Source organism: Emys orbicularis, chromosome 4, assembly GCF_028017835.1.
Source record: "Emys orbicularis isolate rEmyOrb1 chromosome 4, rEmyOrb1.hap1, whole genome shotgun sequence".
Taxonomy (NCBI): Eukaryota; Metazoa; Chordata; order Testudines; family Emydidae; genus Emys; species Emys orbicularis.
In genome coordinates, this window is record NC_088686.1 from 113,532,618 (window position 1) to 113,554,042 (window position 21,425).

Here is a 21,425-nt window from a genome sequence, read left to right on the forward strand (position 1 = left end):
CAGATGTCCCTCCTGTTTTGTTTTTGTTTTTTTTCTATGCCAGATTCTCATGGGATTTTCCAGATGGTGCCCATGAATTCCATGCTGTTGGTACTGCAGGTGATCACACAAACCTCGATTTGCTTGTTAGACCTTAGGTGATTTGAGTCTCTATGGCAAGCATTAGCACCACGAAACAGGCTAGAAGATGCACTGGTGACACTGGTGACATTCACAAGCTGACCCCATATGAGCTATGACCTTCCAGCTCTGATCATTTGAGCTCCATTGCTAATTAATCCTATTTGCAAGAGTCTTCTCAGAAGGGAGCAGTCCTAACTGAGCAAAACCAGAAACAGGCATGTTATGGGTTTGCTGTGCAATTTCTAATAAATTTGCTGTTTGGTGGTTAGTTTCCCACGACCATTTCAGATTTGCAAGAATTAATTGTTTGGGAGCCTAGCAGACATCAAACGTTTGAGAGCCTGATTTCTGCCAGATAGGTTTTCTGCATTTCATATATTGGTCCCTCCTCCTGGTTGTGTCACTAGCAATAGTGAGTTACTCGGCGACATAGAGTACCAGAGGCATCACAGAAAAGCGTTAGCAGTTAGCATAGAATCACAGAAATGTAGGACTGGACAGGGTCGCAGTAGGTCATCTAGTCCAGTTCCTGGAACTGAGATAGGACTAAGCATTATCTAGACCATCCCTGACAGGTGTTTGTCTAATGTGTTCTTAAAAACCTCCAATGACAGAGATTCCATAACCTCCCTAGGTTATTTCTTCCAGTGCTTAACTACCCTGACAGTTAGGAAGTTTTTCCTAATGTCTAACTTTATCTGCAATTTAAGCCCATTTATCACCCTCCTCTTTATAACAACCTTTTACATATTTGAATACTGTTATCATGTTCCCCCCTCAATCTTCTCTTCTCTGGACTAAACAATCCCAATTTTTTTTCAGTCTTTCCTCATAGGTCATGTTTTCTAGACCTTTAATCATTTTTGTTGCTTTTCTCTGCACTTTCTCCAATTTGTCCATATCTTTTCCGAAGTATGCTGCCAAGGACTGGACACAGTACACCAGTTGAGGCTTTATCGGAGCGGAGTAGCATGGAAGAATTACTTCTCATGTCTTGCTTACAACATTTCTGCTAATACATCTTTTTTTTGCAACACTATTACATTGTAGACTCATATCACTGGTCTACAATTTTTGAGAAGTCGTCTGCTTCAGAGATAAAATGTGCTATTTATTATGTATTTTGATGTGCTGAATTCAAATATGACAATTAAAACAACTGATTGGCTACTGTTTCTAAGATATTTAAGTTTTTACATTTTATGTCTATGTATATTGTGTAGATAGTAGAGTTTTAATCATAAATTGTAAACCTAGGTCTTTTCATGTGTTTATGGTTGCTTTACATGATAATATTCCACCTGTCCTGTTTATGTAACACTTTCAAAATCAGCAAAAGGGTTATATAAATAAAATGTATTATGAAACAAAAGGCAAAAAACTATTCTCTACATAGTTTAGTCCTAATCAGTGTCTACTCGGCGCTTCTTGGCTTGTCTCTTGTATTCATTAAATGGAGCATCTCTTGTCACTGTCCAGCAATAGTCTGCAAGCATTGATGGGCTCCATTTGCCCTGATAGCGTTTCTCCATTGTTGCAATGTCCTGGTGAAATCGCTCGCCGTGCTCGTCGCTCACTGCTCCGCAGTTCGGTGGAAAAAAATCTAGATGAGAGTGCAAAAAATATATCTTTAGTGACATGTTGCAACCAAGGCTTTTGTATGCCTTGAGGAGGTTTTCCACCAACAACCTGTAGTTGTCTGCCTTGTTGTTTCCGAGAAAATGTATTGCCACTAACTGGAAGGCTTTCCATGCCGTCTTTTCCTTGCCACACAGTGCATGGTCAAATGCATCATCTGGAAGAAGTTCACGAATCTGAGGACCAACAAAGACACCTTCCTTTATCTTAGCTTCACTTAACCTTGGAAATTTTCCACGGAGGTACTTGAAAGCTGCTTGTGTTTTGTCAATGGCCTTGACAAAGTTCTTCATCAGACCCAGCTTGATGTGTAAGGGTGGTAACAAAATCTTCCTTGATTCAACAAGTGGTGGATGCTGAACACTTTTCCTCCCAGGCTCCAATGACTGTCGGAGTGGCCAGTCTTTCTTGATGTAGTGGGAATCTCTTGCACGACTATCCCATTGGCAGAGAAAACAGCAGTACTTTGTGTATCCAGTCTGCAGACCAAGCAAGAGAGCAACAACCTTCAAATCGCCACAAAGCTGCCACTGATGTTGGTCATAGTTTATGCACCTCAAATTTGTTTCATGTTGTCATAGGTTTCCTTCATATGGACTGCATGACCAACTGGAATTGATGGCAAAACATTGCCATTATGCAGTAAAACAGCTTTAAGACTCGTCTTCGATGAATCAATGAACAGTCTCCACTCATCTGGATCGTGAACGATGTTGAGGGCTGCCATCACACCATCGATGTTGTTGCAGGCTACAAGATCACCTTCCATGAAGAAGAATGGGACAAGATCCTTTTGATGGTCACGGAACATGGAAACCCTAACATCACCTGCCAGGAGATTCCACTGCTGTAGTCTGGAGCCCAACAGCTCTGCCTTACTCTTGGGTAGTTCCAAATCCCTGACAAGGTCATTCAGTTCACCTTGTGTTAGGAGGAGGATGGGAGAAAATGTGGGTCCTGTGACATTGATGGTTCAGGACCAGAAGTTTCATCCTCTTCCTCTTCCTCGTCTGACTCAAGTGAGAATGATTCTGGTGCATCAGGAACCGGCAGTCCTTCTCCGTGGGGTACTGGGCGTATAGCTGATGGAATGTTTGGATAATGCACAGTCTACTTTTTCTTCTTTGACACACCTTTCCCAACTGGAGGCACCATGCAGAAGTAACAATTGCTGGTATGATCTGTTGGCTCTCTCCAAATCATTGGCACTGCAAAAGGCATAGATTTCCTTTTCCTGTTCAACCACTGGTGAAGATTTGTTGCACAAGTGTTGCAGCATATGTGTGGGGCCCACCTCTTGTCCTGATCTCCAATTTTGCAGCCAAAATAAAGGTGATAGGCTTTCTTAACCATAGTGGTTATACTGCGCTTTTGTGATGCAAAAGTCACTTCACCACAAACATAGCAGAAGTTATCTGCACTGTTCACACAAGTACGAGGCATCTCTGCTCACTTTGGCTAAACAGAAATGTGTCCCTTTGCAAAATCAAACACTGACAAATAAGAGCACGACACTGTATGATTTCTAGAGCTGATATAGGGCAATTTGTTCAGCAGAGTGATGTAAGCTTCGTTATGATTGCATCATCCATGACTTCTAGGAATAACATGATGCAATCCATATCATGTCTGATGCAATACCAGCTTCAGATTGCATCATTCATTGTTTTGCCTAAAAAGCAAGTACTGTCCAAACCCAGTCATAGATTTATTCATAGATCCAGTCAAAGATGTATTTTAGGCATTTCTGGTTTAAATTGAGATCCCTTCCCTTTATAACTCACTTATCCTCCGCCATTCCCAAGTCAAGGGTCGTATATACTGACCCAATAGCATATCTTGAAAACTAGAGCCAATCAACAATTTTAAGCATCATTTTCGTTCTCAGTGACCCAGAATTAGTAAAGTTTGACTACATTTATTTCAGAAGCATTTTGGCTGTAGAGCAGTGTATTCAGTTTGTGATCCACTGTAACCCCCAGATCCTTTTCTGCAGTATTCTTTCATGGGCAGTCATTTCCCATTTTGTATGTGTGCAATTGGCTGTTCCTTCCTAAGTGTAGTATTTGGCATTTGTCCTTATTGAATTTCACCCTATATATTTCAGGCCATTTCTCCAGTTTGTCAAGATCATTTTGAATTCTAATCCTGCCCACCAAAGCGCTTGCAGCCTCTCTCAGTTTGATATCATCCGCAAACTTTATAAGTGTACTCTGTATGCCATTATTCAAAACATTTATGAAGATAGTGAATAGAACCAGACCCAGGACAGATCCCCATGGAACCCCACTTGACATGCCCTTCCAGCTTGACTGGGAACCATTAAGAACTACTCTCTGAATATGATTTTCCAACCAGTTGTGCATTCACCTTATAGTAGGTTCATCTAGGCTATATTTCCCTAATTTGTTTATACGAAGGTAATGTGAGACCGTATTAAAAGCCACACTAAACTATAGATATATCACATCTTCTTCTTCCTCCCCCCCCCATCCACGAGGCTTGTTACCCTGTCAGAGAAGGATATTAGGTTGATTTGACATGATTTGTTCTTGACAATTCAGGTCAGTTCTAAAGGAGCATGTAGTAGTCATCCACCATCGCACTGCAGGTTCCTATTCTCTCACCCTCCTTCCATTGATCTGGGTCTGGTCTCTGTTTATGCTGTTGCCTTGTGACTAAGAGGAGCCTGAGGTTAACATCACGACAGGCATGTATGAAAGCAGCAGGAAATGTTTCCCCTCCTAAGAGTGTGTCACCAAGCCAGCACACTACGTTTCTGTCATCTGAAACGCCTGACAGAGATTGGTAAGAGGCAGCTTAAGAGCTAGTGCTTTAAGAAACGGGATACACATGGCTGGCCAGCCCAAGGAATTCACAGCAGTTGATGGCTATGGTATAAGACAGGGTGTATATTTATTGCCATCATTAGGGTTAACCTGGCATAGTTCTGGCGATGCTCTGATTGTGCGAGGTCCCTAAAGTTCTCCCTGTAAGTTTTAAGAATTTTTTAAATAGTAGGAGAGAAACTGGTAGACCAGAGGTCCCCAAACTGTGGTCTGTACCCCCCTAGGGAGGTATGGAGGAATGTCTGGGGGGTGGAGGGTGGGAGCGCCCCCCAGTCCCTCCCTGCCTCCATCTCTGCTTTGGTCCTGTCCCTGGCTCCCGGGCCTGCGCCTGGCCCCGTCCCCAGCCTCGGTGCTGCTCCACTCCCAGCCCTGCCCCCAGCCTTGGCCACAGCTCCATTCTCAGCCCAGGGTTGAGGCTGGGGGTGGGGGCAGAAATGGGGCTGCACCTGGCTGCAGGCCCAGCTGCTGGCTCCCACCACAGCCCAGCTACAGCTCCACTCCCACCCCCATCCCAAGCTTCAGTCCCTGGCCGTGGCCCTGCTCCCATTCCCAGACCCGCTCCCAGCTGCGGCCCCAGCCTTGGCCCCTCTTCCAGCTCTGATGGAGGCTGGGGGGCATGGACGGGATAAGGGTAGGATTGCCAGGTGTCTGGTTTCTGACCGGGCCGTTAAAAGTCCTGTTGGTGGTGCAGCGGGGCTAAGGCAGGCTCCCTGCCCTGGCTCCGTGTGGCTCCCGGAAGCAGCGGCATGTCCCACCTATGGCTCCAACGCGTCAGAGCAGCCAGGGGGCTCCACACTCTGCCCCTGCCCCCTGTGCCAGCTCTGCAGCTCCCATTGGCTGGGAATTGTGGCCAATGGGAGCTGCGGGGGCAGTACCTGCAGATGGGGCCATGCGCAGAGCCGCCTGGCCGTGCCTCCATGTACAAGTCGGAGGGGGAACATGCCACTGCTTCCGGGAGCTGCTTGAGGCAAGTGCCACCCGGAGCCTGCACCTCTGACCCGCCTCCACACACCCCAACCCTCTGCCCTAGCCCTGATCTCCCTCCCGCCCTCCAAACCCCTTGGTCCCAGCCCAGAGCCCTGTCCTGCACCCCAAATCCTTCATCCCCAGAGTCTGCACCCCTAGCCAAAGCCCTCACACACCCCAACCCCCTGCCCCAGCCTGAGTCCCCTTCCACACCCTGAACCCCTCATTTCTGGCCCCACCCCAGAGCCTGTACCCCCCTCCCACACTCCAACCCCCTGCTTCAGCCCAGAGCCCCCTCCCATTCGCCGAACCCCTCAGCTCCACCCCCCAGCCCGGAGCCCCCTCTGGCACCCCAAACCCCTCATCCCTGGCCCCACTCCAGAGCCCGCACCCCCAGCCAGAGCCCTCACCTCCTCTCACATCCCAACCCACTGCCTCAGCCCGGAGCTCCCTCCCACACTCTGAACTCCTAATTTCTAGCCCCAGAGCCCTCACCCCCTCCCGCACCCCAACTCCCTCAGCCAGCCCAGTGAAAGTGAGTGAGTAAGGGTGGAGAGAGCGAGCAACAGAAGGAGGAGGGGATGGAGTGAGCAGGGGCCGGGCCTCAGAGGAGGGGCAGGGCAAGGGTGTTTGGTTTTGTGCGAGTAGAAAGTTGGCAACCCTAGGTAAGGGGGGTGCTCAATCTTCAAAAGTTTGGGGACTGCTGTGGTAGACTGTAGTGGTGACTCTTAGGAAATGGAACTAGTAAACTTCATCCCCCATCAGGAACACTTTCTCAATACGTGAAAGTGACATTTCTAGCCCTGTACAATCCCTCAAAATTAGGTCCGTTTCAAGACATACATCCTCATCAGGGAACACGGCTGGACGTGCTCCCTCCTGTCAGAAGACATTCCTAGGGCTGAATTAAAATAAATAAAAAAGTGTGTGTGGGGGCTAACTTAGGGGACTGCTAATAAGATATGAAATCTTCCACTGTAGGCTTGTATTCACTAGAGTATTATTTTATCAATAGCTTGAGGCGTTTAGCACATTTGTATAGCCTAGTCTGGACACTCCCCCAAACATTTGTGCCAAACTAACATTACTTTAGTTTGATACCTGGAGTAAATCAAATCTCCTCAGACTAACCTTTACAAACGTGGCAGGTAATTGGCAGTCAGTCAACTCAAAGTAAAATCTCTGGTGTAGACATACCCTTTGAGGGCACTGATTCGAATGCAGCCAGGGTTCAGAACTGATTGAAAGTGAATGCCATCTGAAGGGGGTGTGGTGGCCGGCCTCTCTGATTTGATTTGCCGGTCTCAGTCCATTTCATAGTGAACAGGTGTCCAAATTCTATTCGACACCACCTTGCACCCTTGTTGAGTCTCAATAAAGAGGCCATTGACTAAACTGGGTCACGAAGAACTTTCCCATTCATTCCTAGCTGTGGCTCCTCCAGGTCAGGGTGACAGCAATGTAAATAAGCTGGTATTGCTGCTGGTGGGAGCTGTTTTTCTTTTGGCCATGCAGAGACTTTCAGACTCTGGAGCTGTCAAGCTGGTGTCCTTTATAAACACAAAAACTCAATAAAAGAAAAAAAGTTTTAAATTGCAAAGTACAGTGTCAGTTTTAAATCAATATATTCCGTCTTCCTGTGTAACAAAGTGATTTGTTGATGGATGAGATTTATGACACCAGATTGTATCTTTGCCTCCCTTCTCTTTGGATGAGATCCAGAAACTCCATGAAATCTTTACACATTATGAAAATGAGCTCCAGCTTGTCTCTCTGCCAGAGCCCTTGAGAGGAGAGAGCTGAACGCCCTCCATGGCAAATGCTGACTTTGATATCTAAACACATGGGTTGCACGTTTCCGTTGACACTGTGATGCTATTACAAATGGACCTGGCACCTACCCTGTGTAATTCTAAAAGCAGCATCTGCCATTGTCAGGAGGCACCGCTACTGTCTTCTGCTGCTCTCCTTGATGTTGTCTGGGATAGGAGCCAAACCTCTAGCCAACTCACAGTTGTGTATGGCAGCCATAAAATGCACGTCACATTCTGGATTACAGATTTTCCAGCAGAATCAGCTTGATATTTGGCTTTTTCCTCGAGATTTTCAAAGTTTCTCTCTTTTTCTAAGTTTACTGCTGCTTAGCATGGTTTTTGTTGTTTGCACAGCAAATGCTGCTCTAGTGATAGGGAAATACAGCCTACATCATTTTGCTCTGCTGGAGGGGAAATTGCAGTCTCTTTACACGTACTGTCCACATGGGGAAATTGCCACCTGTCCCAGTTTATTATCCATGAGCTATTGGGAAATGACTCCCTTCTCTTCTCCAGTCACCACCTACCATCTTCACCAGGACAGTCTTCAGGTGGGAAATGCAACCTTCCAGTGGGAAAAAAACAATTAAACAATGGAGATGGTGGAACATTTGTTCCAGATACCATTCATTATTTTATATATTCTTGTTGTGTCCCCTATTATTCATCTGCTTGCTAAAGTCAACAATCCCAATCTTTTCAATCTTTTTTCATGTGAATTTTTCTAGGCCCTTGATTATTCCACTACTCTCCTCTGAACTCTCTCAAGCTCTGCTATATCCTTTTTGAAATCCAGTGAGCAGTATTGTAGATAGTATTCCAGATGAGGCAACACCATTGATTTATATAGCGGCATTATAATATTTTTGGTATTATTTGCCATCCCATTACTTATGCATCCTAATGTCATTAGTTTTGACCACCGCTGAACACTGAGCAAATTTCTTCATCGAGCTGTCTACAAAAGCTGCCTACATCCCCTTCTGGAGTTGACATTAGTTTATTTAGAATCCTGCAAGATGTGTGAGCTGTTTAACTTTTTCCTTCCTATGTGCATTACTTTGCATTTATCAACATTAAACTTAATTGGTCATCATGTTTCCCATTCACTTAATTTGGTTATGTCCCTTTGAAGTGCCTCACAGTCTTTTCTGGATTTGACTAACCTAAAAAAAAACCACTTTATCATTTGAAAATTTTACTACTTTATTGTTCATCCACCCCCACTTTCCAGCTAATTAATGATTATATTAAACGTCACTGGATCAAATAGAGAACCTGGAGGCAGTCCGCCATTAACTTTTTGTCATGATGAAAATCAATCATTGATTCCTACTCTCTGTTTCCTGCCTCTTAGTCTGTTTTTGATCCATGACAATACTTTGCCTCTCAACCCAGGACTAGTTAGCTTCTTTAGTAGCTTCTTGTGAGGGACCTTGTCAAAACAAAGAATTCGGAGAGAGTAGTCAGATACTCTTTTCCTTTGCAGAAACTGTGCTGGTTAGACTCTATTGTAGCATGATCTTCCAGGTGTTTTATTATTCTATTTTTAATTACCATTTCAACCTATTTGTCACGTACAGCTTGCTGGTCTGTAATTCTCCAGATCACCTCTAATGTCTTTTTATTTAAATACAGATACAATATTTATTACCCTCCAGTCCTCTGGTATAGCAGCTGTTTTTAATGAGAGAGTGCATATTTTTGCTAGCAGCACAGCCACTTAATGTGTGAGGCCCTTCAGAGCTCTTGATGTGTACCACTGGGGCCTAGTGACTTACTGGTTTTTTTAATTACCAATTTGTTCCAGCACTCTTTCTTCTGATACTTCAGTCTCTGATTGCACATTAATTACCCCAGACCTGATATGTACCAGTAATCTCCCTTCAAGATTCAATTCCCGGTTCTTCCACAGACTTCCTGTGAGGAAAGTCACTTAATCTCTCTATTCCTCTGTTTCCCATCTGTGAAATGGGGTAATACTTGTCTCTTGAGATTGTGAGCTTTTCAGGACAGGGACTATCTTATTCTGTTTGTATAGCACCTAGCAAAATGGGGGCCTGATCTCGGTTGGGGCCTTTAGACATTACCATAAAACAATATTGCCATTGGGGGGGGGGGAGTAAATACTTGCCAGCAGATGTCCTTCTAAATATGGGGGTAAACTGCAGTATCTCAGATACCACTGTAGTAAGTAGTGGGCAAATTACCTTTTAGTGGTACTTGGAGATTGGGATCACACTCATTGCTACGCACAGGACAATACCACGTTTATATTGTGCCTTTTGTACCATGCAAGTGATTTACAATATACATCATTCTTTGCTACTAAGGCTATGCTGAGAACCAAACAGGACAGATACTTAGTCAGTAGAGCTGATGTGTGACCATCTGGAGTGATTTCAGGGAGAGATTTCCACCTTTGAAGTTCCTAGCATAGAAAAGCTCTGTACCCAGAGGCCTGACCCTGATAAAAGCCATTTTCACCTGAATCAGAAAAAAAAGCGAACGAGAAGATGATTGAACTGAAAAGAACCAAGTAGCTGCAGTGTCTTTTATATTAAAAAGGCTAACATGAAATCGAAAGGCATGGTTGTCAGCCCAGTTGTTACTGGGCCAATAATTTTGTGCTCCAAAATAATTGCTGGTTCCATCATTGTCACTTGGACAGAAGCACCTTCCTGTGCTTACATATCAGGTACCTAGATCCCTACCTGTCAAACAGTTGAGGCCACAGAAAAGGAAGCCAGTTTTTGAAAATCCATTACCCCAAAAGGTACAAACTGATACTAGTAAATACATTGGTTAATCCCAATAATGGCTTTAATGGCCTTTTAAAGGATTGCATGGTCCATACACTCAGGACTTTGTCTATATGGCAAGTTACTGCACAGCAAGCCATGGTGTGAATATACTTACAGTGCACCAGCCTGCTACCAGTACCATCCCATGTGGACACTGCTACCGAGCAGTGAAAGTCACAGAGTTCAGCTGGATGTTCTAACTGGCTTCACACAGTAATTTGCCATGTAGACAAGGTGTTAGATGCAGCCAACCTTTGAAAGTGGTGAGACAAGCAGGTCTGCCAGAGTCTGTCATCCTACGGCTACAGAAAGAAGATTGAGATATATCCCCCACTGCACACTTATGTCTCTTTCACAAAATGATACCACAGAAGGAGCAGTCTGAAGCGCTTCTATGCTGTCAAAACAACAGCTTACGCTGACTATGTGCTTCAGGATTCACAATTGTGCAATACACATTAGGATTCAGTTTGCAGTGGAAATGGGTCTGGAGGTGCCAGGCAATGCATTAGACTCTGAAAAAGCCTCAGAATTGATTTACAATAAGACGTTGGAACAGAGGATCCCAAAAAGGACCTCAGTTCCATCATTGTGCCTTAAATCAAACTGGATTCTATCTGCCATCAACAGTAACCAGAACAGACTGGGACAGCATCACAGATTCTGAGTCCTTTCAAAAGGAATTGCATATTGGAGATGGTGGAAGCTTGACAAGTTAACTGGATATATGAACATTAGACAGCTGGATATAAGGGATAATGAGGCTAGGTGATGTAAGGATGCAATGCTCTGGGCAGCGGGGCTGTGAGCTCCTGGGGCAGCGCAGCTGCAGAGCCGGGCCTGACCCGGTGCTCTGAGCTGCATGGTGGTGGCGGCGGTGGCGTGGCCCGGAGTGGCAGTCAGGAAGGAGGGAGGGTTGGATGGGGTGGCGGGGGGCAGTCAGGGGCAGGGGTTCCGGGGGCAGTCAGGGGACAGGGAGAAGGGGTGGTTGAATGGGGGCATGGGTCCCAGGGGGGCAGTCATGATGGAGGGGGGGGGGGGGTTGGATGGGGCGGCAGGGGTCAGTCAGGGGCAGGGGTTCCAGGGGCAGTCAGGGGACAGGGAGAAGGGGTGGTTGAATGGGTGCAGGGGTCCCAGGGGGGGCAGTCAGGACTGAGAGGAGGGGTTGGATGGGGAGGCGGGGGTCCAGGGGCGGTCAGGGGACAGGGAGCAGGGGTGTGTGGATGGGGCAGGGGTCCCAGAGGGGTTATCAGGGAACAGGGGGGTTGGATGGGGCAGGAGTCCCGGGGGGGGGGGCAGATAGGAGGTGGGGGCCGGACCATGACCCCCTCCCCTAACCGGCCCTCCATACAATTTACGAAACCCGATGCGGCCCTCAGGCCAAAAAGTTTGCCCGCCCCTGATTTAAGGTGTATGAGTTTATTAGAAAACTATGTATGGCCAGCTCCTCAGCTGATGTAAACTAGTATAGCTCTGCAGATGTAGCTCATGTGGTTCATTATGTAAACAAAGGGCTTCCTATGTAAAATATAAGGAATTCCTGTGATTATTAAATCATGTGGGGAAAACAGTACTTGACAATTGCCAGTGCTACACTGGGAGACTACAATGCAGGGCCCAGTCAGTGTGGAAAAATCATGTGATTCCACCCCAAGAGAGAGGTGACGGCTCAAGGCCTGAGGCGGTTGTGCTCAAAGAGACCAGGAGGGGATCAGAGGTGCATTCATCTAGTGACTGACAGTGTACTGTCTTTCAGAGATGATGGAAAACCAATTTAACAACCATTTGCAGTCATTAAATATCATGTGGTATTGTCTTCAAAGAGAAGTGAGTGACCCCAATGTCCTGGCTAATCTCCAGTGGGATTAATTACATTCTTACCTAAATTCACCCTCCAGTCTCTGGTGGAAATGTTCTTTTCTTCTTCCTATCCAAAACTGAGGTGCAGTTACAAAAAAAAAAATCACAGCTTATGCCAACAGAATTTATAGGACCAGGTTCCCAGCTGGTACAAATCTGACTTCAGTGGAGCTACTTGAATTTATTCCAATTAAGGATCTGCCTGATAATATCTGTGGTAGCTCAAAGATGCTTCCACTCACATTATATATGCAATTGTAAACCCTTTCCCCTTGAGAGCAACATCTCAAGCATCGTGGAAATTCTAAACTCCACCAACAGTTACTATATGTTATTCCTGATGTAACTGCATTTCAGAGGCTGGTGAAGAGTTTGTAAATTGGTTTGTAAGACACATTGGGATCCTTGTGGATGAAAGAAGGTTCAAAAATGAAAGTCATTGCTGCTAAATGCCCCTCCCCCTGCCCTTGTTTTAATGAAGGAAACCATTACATAGCTCTTCACTGCACCTGATAGAAAACAGATATGCTCTTGGAGGGAGTGATGCAATTTTCAGTAATTGAAAATGAATAAACTAAGTGAGGATTGTTCAGATGTTTCCTATTATTGCAGTAAAACATGGCATTATAATGTGCTGTTGATGACACTGATTTGAAACAAGATGCTGCAAGAATAACTTCGGTTCTCCTCATCTCACAACACAAGAATGAGTGGACAGTCAGTGAAACTGAAAGGTGCCATATTCAAAATTGATAAAAGGGAAATACTTTCCCCACATAATACATAAGTATACAGTGGAACCCATTGCCACAGGATGTCACTGAGCACAAGAATATTGCAATATTAATGAGGGATTGAATGTTTTAATGGATACCAGTATCCAGCATTGTTATAATTAATGCAAAAATAAAAGGGGGTGGGGTGGGGTGGGGATGGAAGAAATATAGAATTTTGCCTTAAACCCTGAAACAATCTTTATTGGGGTGAAATATTCATGGGGTGGGCAGAATACCTACATCTGCCTTCTGCCGGGTTTCTTGCACCTTCCTCTGAAACATCTGGTGGTCCATTAGGACCAAAGTTCTGATCTAATCTGGCAGTTCCTGTGCTTGCTGCCCACGGTAAAAGAAGGCTAACGAAGAAATATCTGCAGTACCAGCTTTACTCTGTAGGGAGAGGAACAGAAATAAAACCCCGTATGCATGATATATTCTGGGGCCCAGTTGACCGAGTAAAGACTGTATCTAGAGTGTCGCGGCTCGGACTGCAGTTGTCAGTGTGAACAGGGCAAAGCACAGTGAAATTTCCACCACAAATAGGGCAGGTGTATGAGGTAGATTGACCTCTCTGGCACATAGGCGGATGATGGATGAGAGAATGTGTGTAATCACTGGACCACATATGAAGGATAAGATGAGAAATGCTGTAACCTCTGATTCATAGTAGGAGGATGCAATAGACGAATTTTGAGAACATGGCCCATATATCCAAGGTGGATGAACAGTTCGCTTGTTAGTGTTTAGAGTGTATCAATGGTAATGGTATCAAATGGCCCATATTGCATATGAATTTGTTGATATATATGTGTGCGCCCAGGAAAATTATATAAAATAATTTATCAAAACCATGTTACTGAAGGGCTAAGTTATTAGACCTTTGTTGCCCAAGTCTAAATAATTTCTAATATAAATATGTATTAACACACACACACACACACACACACACACAAAAGTAGCACTCTTGGATAAAGTCAGCCTGTAGTATTTGTGAAAATGGTTATAAGGTATCTCTAAAATATTGATTTTAGTCTATACAACTCCCAGAAGAGCTTAAAAACTCCAGCCACAATACACAAAGCTCTTCAACCAAAATATATCAATCCTTACTTGTAATAAATTGAATCAAAATAGTCACTTGTGAAAACATGTTTGTCATAAACTCCTTTCTGCAGGTTTATGGTTTCTTATCTGCAACACTCCTCTGCAGCAGGGAAGTATGATAATCCCCATTTTACAGATAGAGAATGGAGGTACAGAGAAATAGTGACTTTCCAAGAACAGACACGAAGTCTCAGGGGGTAGCTGTGTTAGTCTGTATCCACGAAAACAACAAGGAGTCCGGTGGCACCTTAAAGACTAACAGATTTATTTGGGCATAAGCTTTCATGGGTAAAAAAACCACTTCTTCAGATGCATCAGGAAGTCTGTAGCATAACTGAGAGATTGTGGCTCAACAGATCCAAGTTAAACTAGCATCTCAACCACCAGGCCATTCTTTTCCCTGCAAGTTTTCCTAGGATCATCTGTTCTCGCTGCCTCCTTTGCCCTGAAATTCATAAAGCAATGCCAAGGTGTCATCATAAATCTTCCTTGGTGTCTAAGAAATGTTGGGTGCTAATAGCATATCAGTGAACCGGTTAAAATTTAGGAAAGCATTAAGAAATCTGACAGTGCACGTTTTTCCAGCCAACATGATTCTAAACGTGAAGGTACGACCAGCTGGGAAGTGTTATGGAATGAGCTAAAGTAAAGCAATTCACACAGTGAATACTCCAAAACAATAAAAAAAAATTCTACTCAATACTAGAGACATCTCAAATTTGAACAGAAACAACCACTCCTCCTCCCCCCGCCCCCTCGAATCCTACAAGCCATACCATGGAAATGTAGTGTTAAAACCAATACTACTAACATATATACCAAGTAAGCAATGACTAGTGATCCATAGCATGTTCTAATAGCTCCTAAGAGCCTGATCCAATTAAATTAATGCAAAGCCTCCCACTGACCTCACTGGGCTTTTTATCAGGCCCTACGTGATGTTCATTCTTTTGGCAGATGGGATAAGGAGGGTTTCAAGAGCCAGAATGCGGTGCAGTCCCCAACACAAAATAAGCCCCTCAGATTTTCATCCTTACAGTCAACCCAGGTGCTGGGTTAAGTCCTGCCCAATTTAAGGGGAGACTTACCTATCAGTACAATCAATCACATCTCTCCCTAGCAGGCAAAAGAGCTCCCACGAATGACCTTCTAGATTAGGGACTTTCTGTTTACATTCAGTGTCCCTCTCCGTGCTAGCTGTAAAGAATGATTATCAAGGCATGAAATTAAAAGTTTCACCCAGTGGGAAACAATTGGATATATTGTCATTTCCTTACAGCTTCTCCTCCTTTGGAGGGGAGGGAAGGTGGCAGGGAAGCAATCACCAGAAAGGTCAGGAACATTTACTTACCAATATTGAAATGCTGCTTAGCAGCTTTGTCCAGTTTGATAATTGCTGTTTGGGATCTCAGTAATTTGTGGGGGCTGGTGCAATATTTTGTTCATGATGCTGTAGGGAGCAGTGAGGCTTGAAATTAAAATTCTCTGTTCAGCCGCAGGTTAGAAACCTGGGGAATGCTGACAGCAAGCTCCTTGGGGACTCTCTCTAAAAGCTTTTCCAGGGACTTCAGCACTGACTCACATAACGACAAGCAAGACAACATGGTGACTTAGGAACACCACATGCAGCCCCTGGTGGTCCTGCTCACACATGAAGTGGCAATAGACACTCTCCTCCCCTCCCAGAGAGGCAGGGACAGCAGTATAGGGGGGGTGGCAGGAGGCGTCCTCCCCTCCAAAAGTAGCAGCAGAGACCGCTCCCTCTCAGAGAGCCACCTGCTACTCACCCCAGCGCTAGCATATAGCAACTTGGGTGGGAGGGCTGGTAGGCAGGCTTGGGCCTCTGCTTTCTTCTCCTGTCACAGAGTCCTCTGTGGGCATGGTATGGATGTAGCCTCCCAGAGCAATGGGTCTTGGAGTGAACACCCCATGGAGATGCATGGGGCAGTTCACCAAGCCATCGTACAGCTCAACATACGGGATGACCGAATGAGGTACGAGGGCCTGATGCAGTCATACCCCACATACCAAACCAATGCCAGAATTGTGACGGCAAAGCACTAAGGCCCAGATTTAAGGCTCCTAAATCACGTAGGCCTTGCAGTGCTGAGAAGAGCAGTGCTTAAATACCTTTAATCTGTGTCTAAGGGCCTAATCTAAACCCCACTGATGGGGTTTGAATCAGACTTTAAGGCTCTTTACCACCATTATAACTACATTTTATCAACTTCCGATTACTGTAAAGACTGGGACTAGCTGATTGCTGTGCAAACAGATGCAGCATATTGGTTCACCCTCTTTAGTCCTTGGAGAGCTACCGATACCTTGTGTTATCTCATCTGGAGCAAGAAGTGGAGATGCAAGGCTCTTCCATGGGGCATTGCCAGTCTCACACCTCATGCCATAGCAGGAGGTGGACACACTCCAGGTCTTCCTGGGGGAAAAGTCACATTAATTTCAGTGAGACGGGATCTGACCTTAGAGAAGATCCTAACATGCCGCTCTAGCAAGTGGTTCTCTAACACTGTTTTAAAATAGAGTTACCTGGTCCATACCAAACAGGCAAACCATGTTAGCAGAAACTGCACTGAAATCTGATATTATGGATGGGTAAGGTTCCCCTGGATATGGAGCCAAAGCAGTTATTGTAATTCACACGCCAACTTGCCATCTGTGAGAAACTGATGTTTCCTATCCTTTGCCTGATGAATCCCAAAGAGAGGGAGTTTGTTTCTATTCTAGTTCGAGGGTAATGGGAGAGTCACCCATCTTGTCCATTTCAGGTAAGGAAACCTCTGGTATTCCACACTCCTAATAATAGGTGTCTTAGTTAAAATTTCTCAACAAGCAAGACAATATTTTATTATGCTTCTTTGAATCTAGTCATTAAATGGAGTCATGCATTATGAAAGACATGACCTGCCTAAAGATGAACACAGCAGATTCACGGTGCAGAGTATTTGGTTTGTGTTAGGCATCTATCCTGATTGTTAAAAACCCAGTAAGCTGGTAGCACAGAGACAAACAAGTACAGCTGGCAGACTAGGTAGGAACATTTTCAGCAGGGTGGGATGATCTCTCTGCTATTTGTTTTTGGTAAGTTCATTCCTGAACAGCCCAAACTGAAGGCATAACAAGAGGAATGTGCGAGAAGTTCAGGGATGTTTTGAGTACACTGTGAATTTTTTATTTAAGTAAGAGGCAATTCAATTCGATATCAGACATTTTAAACGGTTTCTGGTGTTCTAAAAATATTTTGATGAAGGAAACAAACTTGGTATTAGCACAAAATGAGTGCCTTCTAGGGAATATCTACCGCCTACACTTTCAGAGTGGCATTGTGATTTAGTTACACAAAGCCCTGTGTCAAAGTCAATGAGAATCACATGACTAGAACCTCAAGCAGACCTTAAACATTTAGGGGGAAACATGACTTCAAACCCCAAGAGGCAGGTAATTCACAGAGAAGGCTACAGTGTTCAAGCAAGGTAGCATGTGGTCACAGGATTATTCTTAGCATGGTTAGCAGTATTATCTTTGTTAAAAGAAACAGCTATCCAACAGATGCTCTGAGGTCAGCAGCTCCTTCTGCCCCAAGCTCATGGCAATAAAATCCATTAATTAATGCAAGATGTTATTTATTAACAATTAACAGACTTGACTTGAATCAGTGCAGCCATGCATGCCACATAGCCCTTGTTCCCCTACATGGCTTCTGCACATCTCTGCTGCAGGCACAAGTGGCAGGGAGAACAAGGGCTATGTGCCTAGTACTCCTCTCTCCTGACAGAGGTGGACCACAATTTACATTCTGTTCTACAAATGTGGTTCTAGTCTAAAAAATAACTTTACAGGAAGAAGCAGCCTTCTTCCTACTTTGTCTCCATAACAAATTTGCTTGGACTCTGGGAGCCAAGTGGGTCCTTTACCTCATGCATCACCGCTACCAAGAGATTCTGCAGGTCAAAACTATGCTCGCAAGGAGCAAAGATTAGGCTCTCCTAGGCACTGCTCTGGCGAGGGAAGTCCCTGTGGCTAGCAGTGCATCCACTGGCTGCAGGAAATTGCAGCATTAGAGGTACATCATTGGTATTGTTCTGAGATGGTAGGGGAAAGGACAGTTGTATATCAGTGTATGGCCAACTGGCCAGAGCCACTATAAATGAACCCTATTACATATTAAGCTGTCTGTCACTAACACTTACTATTAGTTGCACCAACCTAATCAGCTGTGCATACAGAAGAAGAGAATGCTGATGTAGGTGTACTCAGCTAGCAGCATTTGACCTACCACTTATCTAGAGTTGTCACCAATCTACAGAACTGTAAGACAGTATCTCTATTTTTTTTTTTTTGGACAGTGACAAGCAAAAGGAGAGAGACACGCACAGACATGAGATTACAGAAAGTGCTTACTTCTCCAATGAAAAGCAAACAGGCACTGTCCCCTTAATCCAACAGATAGTGAAAATAATCAATAGCACACAATAGGGGTAAATTGGTTGACTGGGGCTAATTTTGGGTGCAGTGCACAGGGATTTAGCCACATGATGCCCATTAACCTTAGTGGGCAATGTGCTGTTAAATCCACCTGTGGAGGTGGCCCTGTGACGTCAGGCAGATCCATACAGCAATTTTTGTCTCCCATCCAGGGAAAAGTGGTAATCTTTCAGAGGGGTCTGTTCTTTTTTGCCGCTACAAGTTGCACATTAGTGAATCTGTTACATGTAAAATGTTGAGCAGGAATGCATGGTTAAGCAATCTATTATGATAAAATGAGAGCATGTTAAAGCACACCTGGACTAACAAAATATTGCTTCTGATCTTTCAGGCACTTTATAAATGCTGACTGGGTTATTAAAATTTATTGATCTGAAACAGAGCATGAAGGTTACATTTACTAGGGTGGTGTCTGAGTCCCGGTAAAACGGATTATCACGCTGTGCGGCTGTGTCAAATGGTTTGCGAATGCAGAATTGATTGAAGAAAAGGAATCTTGGCATTTTGTATCTTTCTAACAGCACATCATTTGCCTTTCAGGCAAACACCTCACTCTCTCATTTGACCTGGGCACCCTTGTTCCAGATTAGTGGAGATTTGAACTTTAGGATGATAGATTGGTCTCTTAATTTTAAAGATTAATTTGTAAAGCCTAAGAATCAATTTCCTAAGTATCCCTTCATTTTTCACCTCCAGGATAACAAAGTTGTTTGCCTAGATATCTTTCCCCACCCACTCTTTACCCCTCAATTATAGCCCTTTTCCTTTTCATTCCTCCCACTACTGTGAACTATACAGATGGGAAGTAGTTTGTCAACAATTCATTCTCCCCATCATCCCCGAAAGATACTAAATAAAGCACCAATCCAACTGATCAGCCACATGTTTCCATTCTATCTGGTGGCTTCTCCTCCACAGAACAGTGGTTCTAGATAAATTAGAGGGAGGGAGGGAGGGTAGGCAGAGAACATGAAACCCAAGTTTAATCTAATTCTGAAATGAGGGGTGAGGATCCCCTGCTCCTGCAGATTTATCATTCATGTTCTTTAATTTACCAAATGAATCCCAAATTTACTGACAGTGCTCACTTTCAGAACTCTCCTGTAACTAGGGTACCAGCTATATGATCCTGAATAAAATCACAAGCTGCTTACATGCTAAATATAGTGAAGTGCATAGAAGTCACAGCTCAGGATTGTCACATAATATAAAATGTTAACATGGCAATTACAGTGTTGGTAATCAAATACGACTCTCTCCTACACAGCATCATTGTGGCCTTTTATCAGTGGCTCATATTAATATAGTGGCTCTTGTGCAGCTAAGTTTGTTTTCATAGAATCAGAGGAGGAAGAGAGATCCAAGTGTAGCCTCTGTGCACAGTGGAGATTTCCTGATGGAGGATGTCCTAGACTTTTGAGGCCCAATTCCATACTGCCTTGCATGTTATGCATTTGTTTTACTGTTGCTTTATAGAATATCAGGGTTGGAAGGGACCTCAGGAGGTCATCTAATCCAACCCCCTGCTCAAAGCAGGACCAATCCCCAGACAGATTTTTGCCCCAGATCCCTAAATGGCCCCCTCAAAGATTGAACTCACAACCCTGGGTTTAGCAGGTTAATGCTCAAACCACTGAGCTAGCCCTCCCTCCGGAGGGATATAATATAGTTATACAGATGTCAATGCTACCAAATCAAAATTCTCCCCTCACGCCTCTGGGAACATTTTAGACCCACTTTGCCCAGGTGCAAGTGACTACCCGCCTTGCAAGGCTGTGGAGAATCAGGCCCTCAGTGTGTGCTGGAGCTAGAAAACCCTTGCAGCCTATGGTAACTAAGAACTAGCTTCACTCAGTCCAGTCCCCCTCAACTGGAAGAATGACTGGGGCCAGAGGGGGAACCTCTAAGGGTCATGGATTGTACTTCCTTTGTCCTGTATTGACTATGACACTGTACATTAGTTGACACTCTGCAAATGCAGTGTTTGATTTTTGCATTCGTGTTCTTGTTGAGAGTCTCAGCAAGGCAGTTAGGGAGTGACTAACTAGAAGCTCTGACCAGCTGTTCCCCCCTTCTCGGGTAGGATTAAAGCAGACTGGTGGGGCAGAGTATAACTGTGCACTCATCGTGCTATACCTATCCTATGGATAAACAGCCAACTTCAGCTGGGAGGACCATTAATCAGAACCTTTCACTTGTACTACGTCAATATGAATGCATCTATTCAAGAGCACCTCCACTTCGCAAACTGTATCTCAGTCCCCTGAGTGTCGATAATCTTTCTACATTATAGAGCTATTCCCTACTCCTCCCCAGGCTCCTGCATCCCTCTCTGTCAGACCCACAGCTGCTATAAAGAAAAAGCTGGAGCATGGGAATATGAGACAGGTGCTTGTGCTGACACCATAGGGAGGACACAAGAGCGGCTCAGAAATATTTTTTCTATAGAGAACAAATAGCCAGCTAGAGAGAGAAATGTGTGTGTGTTAGAGGGTGGATGTTATCACTTCTAGGCCTCCTCTGAAGAGTAACTAGAACTAGTCCAGACCCGCTTACCTTAGGGTTAGCTGAGAGAGAGGGAAGGAAGATGGACCCTGTGGTAGGAGGGTCTGTCACAGAAGAAAGGATAGACCATCAAACTGACTGCCCTGTTAGGTATCCACTTAACAACTGTTAGAGAGAGAGGCAGGAACCAGTTAGTTCTCTAAGCCACTCAGACACTGAGTAGCATTAGGTGATTAATTCCCAGTGTGAAGCTTCCCCACCCACTTGCTATATCACGGTCACCCTGGCTTCCCAGGGGAGCTCATCTGAGAGGTGGCACTCTGAACATTTTAATTTTCAGTGCACTTATATGCAGTGTTATTTGTTCTGTTTTCAGATTGATAAGTATGCTCAGCAGGATCTGAAAAAAGGGCTTCATTTGTATGGGACAGATGGAAATATTGGCCTAACTAATGCATGGAGCATCATTCAAACAGATGTAAGTCT

General features: G+C 44.5%; 1 protein-coding gene across 1 annotated transcript in view; it reads left to right on the forward strand.

Annotated features, from left to right (window-relative positions):
- The window catches only part of TSPAN4 (tetraspanin 4), a 308,572-nt gene that overhangs the window by 263,153 nt on the left and 23,994 nt on the right, over nucleotides 1-21,425 (forward strand). The window contains exon 4 of the mRNA XM_065404001.1: nucleotides 21,316-21,417. Coding sequence (XP_065260073.1) covers nucleotides 21,316-21,417 — 102 coding nt within the window. The remainder of the gene's footprint in view (nucleotides 1-21,315; nucleotides 21,418-21,425) is intronic.